Source organism: Solenopsis invicta, chromosome 2, assembly GCF_016802725.1.
Source record: "Solenopsis invicta isolate M01_SB chromosome 2, UNIL_Sinv_3.0, whole genome shotgun sequence".
NCBI lineage: Eukaryota > Metazoa > Arthropoda > Insecta > Hymenoptera > Formicidae > Solenopsis > Solenopsis invicta.
This window is the reverse complement of record NC_052665.1, coordinates 4,759,810-4,770,375: the sequence shown is the minus strand read 5'-3', so window position 1 is coordinate 4,770,375 and position 10,566 is coordinate 4,759,810. Positions and strand designations below refer to the sequence as shown.

Sequence of the window (10,566 nt, the reverse complement as noted above, 5' to 3'; positions counted from 1 at the left end):
AAAACTTTATAAAGAAAAATCCTATAATATAATATTATTATCTTATATTAATATTGTTTTATAAGGAATCTCATGTAATATTGAATTTTGCTTGTTTTCAAACATTTTTAAATTTGTCTTTTCTATTCACATTGAAAATAAATAAAGTAAAAAATTTTGTTGTTATGCATTGCTACATGTTTAGAAAAATTACTTGTAAGAGAATGTACAAACAAAAAATTTATTGTGAAGTGTTCCAAATAACTTTTGAGAAATCTTGTCAAATTAAGATTCCATTGTACATCCATTGAAAATTCTTAGTATGCAATTTTATTTTTATTTTTGAAACTGTATTGTTAAATAAATATAAAATCGTCAAGAAAGAAAGTAGAAAAAGATAACTTGAAACAAACTAACAAAATATGTTGCACTGAGATATATATTATAATTTATAATTTTGAGAAAAAAAAATACATGTTTATTATTGTGTAAGATATAATAATGCTTATTAACACATAATAATATTAATTGCATAATTGGCTTTGTAAATATCAATTATTTAAAACAGTTTGCCTTTTATTGCTTTGTTTTGTCTAAATATCATATACCTTTTAAATAAAAATTTTCTAAAATACAAAAATATTGCACTTTTGTAATTCTTTATACTAATAAATGAAAATCTCTTATTGATTGAGAGACATAACTCGTTCAAATTATATTTATTTATTAGTATAAAGAATTACAGAATTGCAATATTTTAGTATTTTAGGAAATTCTGAATTAAAAGATATACGATATTTAGATGAAACAAAGCATCAATAAAAAACATACTAATTTAAATATCAATTATTTAACAACTTTTTTTGCAATACATCGTGTTGATCAGTTGAAGGTCTGGTTCGCTAAATCCCTCTCTCTGACCGATTTCCGCTTTTGTATTCTAAAACATTTCAGCATTAAAATTCTGGTGCCACTACAAAAATTACATATAACGTACTTTTTTTACATACTCTAATACGTACTCTTTTTATATCAAATTAGCGAAAAGATATATTCTATTTTTGTCTAGAATTAATCCAATAATACAACTAAAAACAAAAGTCTTAAAAAACGTTTACAAAAATAATCACTTACATTCGGAATAATAGTATCTTCTCCGTTTTTAGTGAAAGCTGTTCTTGAATAGTGCATTATGCTGTTATAATTGTATTTGGTACCATAGTAACTGTTCGAGTTCGGGTTATCTTTAACGAAATTTCCCATGTGCTCTGAATACATAATGTATATAATAAAAATAAAAGTTCATAATGCAGCTCCAGTAAGCTCAAGTAAGAGCAGAATAATTTCAATTTTTAAAGAGTTCACTGTCAATAAAGTGTTATTTTTATAAAAAAAATTTGTTTGTTTACTGTTAAAATATTAATAATTCTCATACTGCAAATAAAAGAAAATTACTAGAAATTTTCATGGAATGATGTACAAACGACAGAAACATGTAAAGATAAGTATGACAGGAAATATAAAGATAAATATAAATCAGAAAAAAATGTCTATTATTATGATCAATAAATTACTTTACGAAGCATTACAATAACATTAAAGAAATGTTTGAATTAAATATTTAATTAAAAAAAATTAATCTTTATTTTAATTTCTTTGTAGTTTGAGTTGATTGCAAATACATACTTTGTTCAATATTTGTTGTATTAATAGTCACATAATTATCTCGGTCCCATCTAGTGTGCTCATGCCAACATCCAAGGCAATGCATGAACTCATGCTCCACGGTGCCTATCTTTGTTACACAACCAGGAATCTGTAAATTTACTATTTGCCTACCACCTTTCATGCCAACATTGCTGTGACATCCAGTATTATTGCTAGTAATGGCGATATAATTAGTAGTTTCTTCAGTTTTCGGTACAAACCGAATGCATGTGTACTCATGATATTGACATATAGTTTTTAATATAAGATCCCGTTGAGCTTTATCTGCAACAAAAAATTTATAAACAAAAATGATGTAAATAAATTAATTTTGAATGAAAAAGTTCTTCATCTTTTATTCTAGATAACATGATATCCACAGATTGTACGGATATTCTATAAATATTTTTTAGAAGTCTATGCTATTGAGGTTTAGACACTCACAATCAGACAAATACTTAAGCATTTAGTTTTTCAGAATTTTAGTTTATATTTTAACTATTAAACAAACTATGAATAATAATAACAAGTGCATTATTCTTTTATATTTGTATTTGTATTATTTTAACTTTTTGTACAAGCTTGTAAATATTCTATAATTTATGCTTGAATTCTTTAAAAGAACGCATTCTAATATGTAACCAGATATATATCTAGATGTATATACTCAATTATTTTTATTAGTACATACATATACTCGTATATGTATGTATTAGAAAAATTATATATATATATATATATATATATATATATATATATATATATATATATTTGTTTTTTTTCTTCCTGTAAATATAATATAATTAGTAAATATATTACAAAATGTAATTGAATTCAAAGAACAAACAATAGCATAATTAAACTTTTATTTTCAAAAATACTCACTAAAATCCCCCTCGATTACGTAGGGTACCTCGCCATTAGGCCAAAAGAGCTCCTTATCAGTCACTCCGCTTCTTTGAGTGTTGTGTGTGAGTATGATATCACCCTGATAATAACTGCCCAATTCCTCAGGATTTACATTCATTTCCTTGGTCCACTGCGCTACTCTGACGCCTGTTTCCTTGTCTGGAATCATCATGTGTGATTCCTTAAGATCTCTTGTGTGAAAGATCGTCGACGCAAATATTGTCGGAACAAAAATCATCAATACAAAAATGACTAACTGTCGTCGCAACATAATCGATATTGTATCAAATTGCAGCAAGTGATCGATTTACTTACGAACTTGACAAAACGACGAAAACGAATGAAATAATGCAGCCACTCGTTCTCCTCTTTATATGTAAAATTGCAACAATTTTTGCGTCTCACTTCCGCATATCGCTTATCGCTTGTCAAGTGCTCTGTATACAAAATTTTTTGTAATAGCTTACATTATTTTGTTAAAACTAGTGCAGGAAACTTAATTTACACTAACATTACGCGTACTTCATTACATAATAAACAGGAACTTGCAAAAATGTCTCTAATTTTTCAATATTTAAGAAAATTACATATTATCATATAATAGGCCTCATTATATCCTTATTAAACAAAAAATTTGTAGGAAATAGATAAAAGTAGATAAAAGCTCAAGGATTAAAATATCAAGGATTAATAGAAACGTATAAACATGAATACATAGAAATCTGAAAAGATATGAATAGTCCGAACAATTTTTTTATCACTTCTGCATATTGCTTATCGTTTTTGTCAAATGCCCAATATATAAAATTTTTTATAATAGCTTACTTTTATTAAAAATAATACAGTAAGCTTAATTTACAGTAACATAAACATTACGCGTACTTTATTACATAAAAAACAAAAACTTGCAAAAATGTCTCCAATTTTCCAATACTCAAGAAAATTGCATATTATCATATAATACGCCTAATTATATCCTTACTAAACATAAAATTTAGAAGGAAAAGATTTGAAAAGATATGAATAATCCTTTTATCTTTTTATCTCTATATTAAACAAGCAATATTATCTGCCATATATGATTTTATTCGATCCATACAACTTTAATTAGACTGTTATATATAGTCTAATTAAAGTTGTATAGATTAAATAAAATCATATACTGTCAGAATACAAAATAGTAATAGCATTTTTGAAACGCAATAGATATCCATAGAATTTTTTCACAAATTGTTTATTAATTTAATGTATTTTGTTATATTGTTATGCTCTTCACAAAAGATATGTACCTATGGATGGTGTAAATTACGATACTGCATTATATTATTCGCCATGCTTAGATCAGGTTTGAATAAAGATATATTTTGTACGTATAAGTACTTCTCTTTTTCTTCACAATACATAGATTTTTATTAAATGTTGCTAATTTAGAATTTCTTCCTAATACACAAAAATATTATCGAAGTTACATCCATTCGTCAGTACTGATCTCTGACATAAATGCTGAATATGTAATATTTTACACTTTACACTTTACACTTGTACATTTTGTTGATCTTTTGATAGTCCGACTTGCTGAAACCCTCTCTCTGACCGATTACTGCCTGCGAATTCTGGAAACAATAAGATCATAATGTTACTACAAAGATTGTCTTGATAGGCATACACACATATAAAAAATTCAAAAATATGTATCCCGCAGGCACGTATAACTTGATAGTAATGGGTATCTCAAATCTACGTCTGTTCAGTAATTAATCTAATAGTATATTTTTCGATAGACTTAACTTAAAGAATTTAATTTATTTATGAAAATAATGATCACTTACTTTTGGCACGATAGTTTTTACGTTTCCATCTATAGCAAACGCGTATGCTGAATAGTGCAATACGCTGCCGTAATCATAAGGGATGCCGTAATCCTCGACGATATCAGGGGAAAGCTTGACGAAATTTCCCAAGGTTTCTAAATATACAAAATAAAGATAACTGTTTATAATATACATCCGCAGATTAATCTCAGTTAATTATTACAGCCTCCATCGTCAAGACTATTTTGCAGAGCGTACTTGGTATAATATTTTTTGTGTTGATAGTCACGTAAGAATCACGATCAGGTCTGGTGTGCTCGTGCCAAAAGCCAGTAGCGTGCATGATCTCATGTATTGCGGTGCCCTTCTTTGTTACACAACCAGGAATCTGTAAGTTCAGTACTTGTCTACCACCAATCCTGCCAATATAGCTATGACATCCAGTATTATCGCTAGTGATGACGACATAATCATTCTCGTTCGTTCTTGGTTTAAGCCGAATGCATGTATACTTCTGGTAATCTTTCATCGCTTCATGTATAAGGTTCAATTGTGCGCTATCTACAATACAAAATTTATAAACAGAGTTAATAAAAATAAAAGAATTTTGAATAAAAATATCATTTATTTGATGCTTAGGTGAATAATTAATGTTTTTTATATCTTTATACGTAAAATGCAGATGATTTATGCAAGAACTAGCCGATTCCAACAAAATGTAGACACTAAATTTAGATGTATTAATAGGTAGATATTTTTTTGTTTTTTTTTTGTAAACAAAACGCATTGCAGAATTAATTTTGATGAACGTGCAGTACAGAAATAGATTCACGAAGATACTTACTGAAGCTACCCTTGATTTCGTAAGGAATAATGCCATTAGGCCAACGGAGTTTTGGATCTTTCGCACCGTTTCTTGTGGTGCTTTCTGTGACCATGATGTCACCTTCCAAGTAGTTGCCCAATTCCTCGGGGTTCACGTTCATTTCTTCGGTCCATTGCGCTACATTGGCTCCCGACTCGCTGTCTGGAATCGTTAGGGCCAATTGTAAGGCAATGTCAGGGACTGGCCCCGCCGACGCAAATGTTATAAAAAAGAGAAGCGTGCACGCTAATAGTCGACACAACATGATCAACGTTAAATCAAATAACAGCAAGTTACTGATTTAACTGCTCTGTCCTGTGACGACAAAAGCAAATACTATAAAGTCTTTCGGATCGTTTCTCTTTTTATATGTATACTTTATCTCAAAAAGTTTCTGACCCCACCTACTATACTTTCAGTTGGGGCCAATAAAGATTATGGATTTTATATCAAAGATGTCATCAAGTAACACAAACTTGATAACGATTATGTTTAATACATAATCTTTTTATATACCTGTAACAGGTGTTGATAAGACTTGGTTTAAATGTTTTATACATTTTTAATTTCTATACATATTTGGAATTTTAAATAATAATCGTGTATAATTTTTTACAAGAAAAAAATGAAAGCAATTATAATAGTACAAGTTCATGACCTTTATGCATATTTTGTTATCTGATATACAATTCTCAAAATAGTGTTTAATTTTCTCGTTAATTTGCAGAATTACACTTTTATCAAACTAATTGTTAACTGTTTTATTATGAAATGCAACTTTGAATAGAAAATAAAAACTATAAAAATAGTTTGAAGTAGGTCAAAAAAACGATAAGATATGCTATAGATGCTGCAAAATTCAGATAAAATAAATGTAAAATAATTTGAACAATTTTTGTTTCTTACACAATTTAAAACATCTTAAAGAATTTAAAAAGTTTAAACAGGTGCAAAAGATAAATTTACATTTTATTTTGTTTATGTTATCTGGAGTGCACATTAAATTACACATGTCATTGATATTTTTTCGTTGCAATATTTCCAAAATTATCACTCGTTTATCAATTTTATTTTTAAAATAATAATTCAGCAGATTGTACTTTTTTATTTAAAATTTTTTGTTAACGTGTAAAAATGATTTAAAAGAAGAACTTTTGAATAAACATTTTTAAAAATTATTCGTTATTCAATAAATTATGTATTTATATGTTGCTTTATGATATTTGGAAAATATATTTTTATAACAAAAATAGAAGAAAAAATAACAAAAAAGAGATACTGCACCTACTTAAATGCACCTAGTTTTTAAATAAGTATTATCCGATTGCTATCTTTCTTTCTGTATTTCTTCTGTATACTTCTAAAACAAATCTAACAAAAAATCGTGTTACAAGAAATATATGTAATGTATGTACATATGTAAAATACGCGTGTCTAATCTCTTGAATTATTGGGATAATGTATTAAAAAATAATACATATTTTAACACGAAGTATCTCATTTGTCTGACAATGTCAATGGGACTTATAAAATATTCTCTTCAACGATCAAAAATTTCCAACACACGTTTCATTTACTTTTATTTACAAATTTTGGTACTTAATCAATATTTAATAATGACCGACGAAGAAGATAACGAAAAAGAATAAAAGATAAAAAGTTAAATAAAAAAGACGTATAGGTAATGCACACACATTTGTTATAATATATAACTTTATACATAGAGATATATTTATAATGTAACAGAATATATGATAATAATTAATAATTATGTTAACGTATAATACTGTTCATACTCGCTATTCACATATCATTTTTTCGAGACACAATCGTTTGCACAATAGACTAGATGCTCTTTTCTTTTTTATTACATGAAGATTCTTATTAATTAAATCCAATCAAGAATTTTTTTTACTTCTTTTGCGTTAACACATGCGATAACACATATTGAGTTGCCAGTGTTCATTCATTAATACTGATCATCGACGTAATCGACTATTCCGTGAAATTGCCGCATTTGTACATCCTCCTGATTTTCAAAATGTCTTTCTTGCTCAATCCTTCTCGTTGACCGAGCTTTACTTCGTTGTTATCCTGGAAGATTCCGCTAATAAGATCGAAAATGCTGCTGTTCAGTTTTTTCTGCGGATACAAACAAACATATATAATATAAAATACGATCCGATACGTAAGTCTCGCGATTTGCAAACTCGCAAAGTATGTATTTTCTTTTTTCATTAACCTGGCGAATTCGATAGCTCATATACGTAAGCTTTAATACTGATTATCATTTAATAATGATTAAGTTATATAATTAATTATTGTAACATGATTCTTAAGAATTGCTTACTTTGGGCACGATGGTTTTCGATTGATTGTTTATGGAGAACGCCGTTGACGAGTAGTGCATCACGCTGCCGTAATCGTAACCAACGCCGAAGGTGGTGGTGATCTCTTTGGTAGATTTATTAAAATTATGTTCCCGACCTATATGCATAATGCACATGTTAAAAATAAAATTGTATAAATGCAGAAGAGATAAACCGATTATTGCGTCAATGACTGTGAAATTTTACGGTACAGCGAATCGTATTTATGTAATATTGAAGGCATCGCTTGCAATTTTAAGACATTAATATTGAAGCTGCAAGCGATAAAAAATGTCTGGAGATTCTCTTGAAAATCATATAAGGAGAAAAATGAATAGGTAAATAAAATCCTATATTATTTAAATATTTAAAATTGTTAAATCAGTTAATATTGAATAATATTAAATAACAAGATAGCCTTTGATTAAATTTTTAATAATTGAGCTTCCAGATTATCGGCTTTAAAAAATGGAAGCAGTTAAGATAAAAATCCAGAGCAACAGGAGAGAAAGTGTGTCAAATGGACATTAGATCTTGGGATTATATTTTCCTTCAGTCGGCTTTATGCTGCTCGTGAGTGGGACGCAAGTACACACCTCTCACGATATTATCCCACAGAATGTCTACAAATTCGTCTCGATCCCATCTGCTTTGCTCGTGTAAGAAGCCGAGGGTATGCATGAATTCATGTATCACCGTTCCTATTTTCACCATGCAACCGGGCACCTGAAGGTTTATGTCCTGCGGTCCGCCGATCCTACCCACGGCGCTCCAACATCCCGTGTTACTGGACGTGATTCTGATGAAATCGCTTTCCTCACCTGTGTACTGCTTAAATCTGATGCACGTGAACTTGTGAAAGTGTTCCATTGCGTCGTATATAAGTTGCCGCTGCTGCGCGTCTGCGAGTTTCATGGAAGAATGTATAGTAAAAATATAGAGATTTTAGGATTAAAGACGAAAGAGCTTTCAACTACTGCTCGTATTTGCTGAGAAATATTTAAATAATCCAAATCTGTTTAACACTTTTGAATTGTCAAAAGAAGTAACTTAATAATAATAATAAATTTAAGTTAATTAAGATTTTCAAAATTAAAAAAAACGCAGTATCATGAGGGTTAGCACGATTAAAGGTGCGCAAAGTTAGATTAACAAAACATTTTTTTATTAGAAATTTATTTTTCAAGTATAACGAATGCTTAGTAATAAATGTCAGTAATAATAAATGTGTTATTACTTTGATATGATAAAAGAAGTAAATACAAAATTAAATCCAAAAGATCTCAAACATCAACAACTGTGATTTTTTTATTCTCCTAGCAAACGAAAGTAAATTCAAATGGATTGAAAATTGCAATTCATTTTAATTTATTCAAGTTTGCGTTTTAGAGTTCCGGAGTATCTTTGGACTCAAATGGACTCAAATAAGTTGAAATACGAAATGCGCCATTCATCATTTTGAATTCGGATGAATTCATATATTATTTTTGGATTCAAACGAATTAAAATACGAAATGTACTATTCTTCATTTCGGATGAATTCATATCCATATTATATTATATTATTTTTGAATTCAAAAAATTTAAAGCACAAATTCGAAAATGTCGAAATGAATTCATTTCTACCCATTTCAATTCATTTTTGTTTGCTGAGCTTACAGCATTTTTTAATTGTTATTTGATATGGTATATAAATATATGTATATGTTGTAAAAGCGTCTTTTTACTTTAAAAAAGAAAAGAAACAAAAGACACAACTATTGCGTATGATTTTCGACAGTTACTCACTGAAATAAGGGCTAATGATGAAGGGAACGACGCCGTTGGGCCACTGGGCGTAAATTTTTCTGAGACCGTTTCTTCTGGTGATTGGTGGAAACAGGATATCTCCTTCCATGTACTCGCCAAGCTCCTCCGGATTCACGTCCATACTTTTGCGCCACTCTGCCACCTTTTTTCCGGTCTCGTTGCTCGGGAAACCATAGAACGACCTTCTGAAGTTGTTTAGGTAAGCGGACAGTACATCAAAGCTTTCCTCGAAGTTGTCAAAGCGACGAGCGTCTCGATCTCGTTTACGAAAGGCCGGCCACGCCGACGTCAGCGTTATCAAAGCGAGGAGCGTCCACGCGAGGGTGACTAGTCGTCGACACAACATGATCGACGTTCAGTTAAACCGCGGCGAGAGGTACCAGTCTAGGTATTTCTAAATACTTCCACGATTTCGCGACAACGAACGCGAATGCAATGATACGTAGCCGCTTGGGTCGTTCCCGTTTTTATACTCCACATCGAAAAAGAATCTGTACCCCACCCTGCGCGGATGTGCCCGTCGTAGGAAGCGGCTCCGGAAGTGATCGGGGCCATCCGTTGATAACCGTGGACTTTGGGTGATGGCGAGCCCAGATTTGCGCCTGGTATCTCTCTAATACCTCGCAAAGGCGCGACGCCTAAACCTCGAGGACGCTCGTGAATCATTGACTACGTTTACATGATTCGATTTATGTCAAAGTTATAACGTGGGTATTAATAAATTACCCGCGTAAAAATTGGCATGTATAATGATATATGATTATTGAACATTATGCATCATCATATTATGAAATTTGTGTCTATATAAGCGTATTCTATTACATCTGATTACTTTATACTATTTATATAATTATACAATTATATAATTATAATACACAGACATGGTATACACAATAACGTAATTATGCATTGAGAAAAAAATACTAATTTTTAAATCGAATAGTTCTAAATGTAAATTATACTTATTTAGTACGAGAATCACTAATTTATAATATTTATAATATGTATAATTTTTTCTAAAAACGTAAATATTTATTACTGTAAGTAAATATTTCAGTACTACTATTCGAATAAGTATTAAAATTGCAAAACTTTTTCTCTCATTGTATATAATATG

The 10,566-nt window shown here is 29.8% G+C and overlaps 3 protein-coding genes across 3 annotated transcripts; all 3 read right to left on the bottom strand.

Moving 5' to 3' along the window:
- Positions 1 to 589: 589 nt before the first annotated feature.
- LOC105199136 (zinc metalloproteinase nas-7) lies at positions 590 to 3,147 on the bottom strand. Its single transcript, XM_026133110.2, has 4 exons — positions 2,572 to 3,147; positions 1,666 to 1,971; positions 1,114 to 1,247; positions 590 to 919 (listed from the first exon to the last, which is right to left on the bottom strand). Exons 1-4 carry the CDS (start codon positions 2,864 to 2,866, stop codon positions 830 to 832), a joined length of 825 nt encoding a protein of 274 aa, XP_025988895.2. The 5' UTR covers positions 2,867 to 3,147; the 3' UTR covers positions 590 to 829.
- An 833-nt stretch (positions 3,148 to 3,980) lies between these two features.
- On the bottom strand, positions 3,981 to 5,629 carry LOC105199135 (zinc metalloproteinase nas-14). The gene is made up of 4 exons (XM_026133109.2): positions 5,251 to 5,629; positions 4,665 to 4,967; positions 4,425 to 4,561; positions 3,981 to 4,208 (listed from the first exon to the last, which is right to left on the bottom strand). Exons 1-4 carry the CDS (start codon positions 5,534 to 5,536, stop codon positions 4,122 to 4,124), a joined length of 813 nt encoding a protein of 270 aa, XP_025988894.1. The 5' UTR covers positions 5,537 to 5,629; the 3' UTR covers positions 3,981 to 4,121.
- A 1,324-nt stretch (positions 5,630 to 6,953) lies between these two features.
- Positions 6,954 to 10,195, bottom strand: LOC105199030 (zinc metalloproteinase nas-4). Its single transcript, XM_011165932.3, has 4 exons — positions 9,429 to 10,195; positions 8,237 to 8,542; positions 7,622 to 7,758; positions 6,954 to 7,413 (listed from the first exon to the last, which is right to left on the bottom strand). Exons 1-4 carry the CDS (start codon positions 9,793 to 9,795, stop codon positions 7,267 to 7,269), a joined length of 957 nt encoding a protein of 318 aa, XP_011164234.2. The 5' UTR covers positions 9,796 to 10,195; the 3' UTR covers positions 6,954 to 7,266.
- Positions 10,196 to 10,566: the final 371 nt, after the last annotated feature.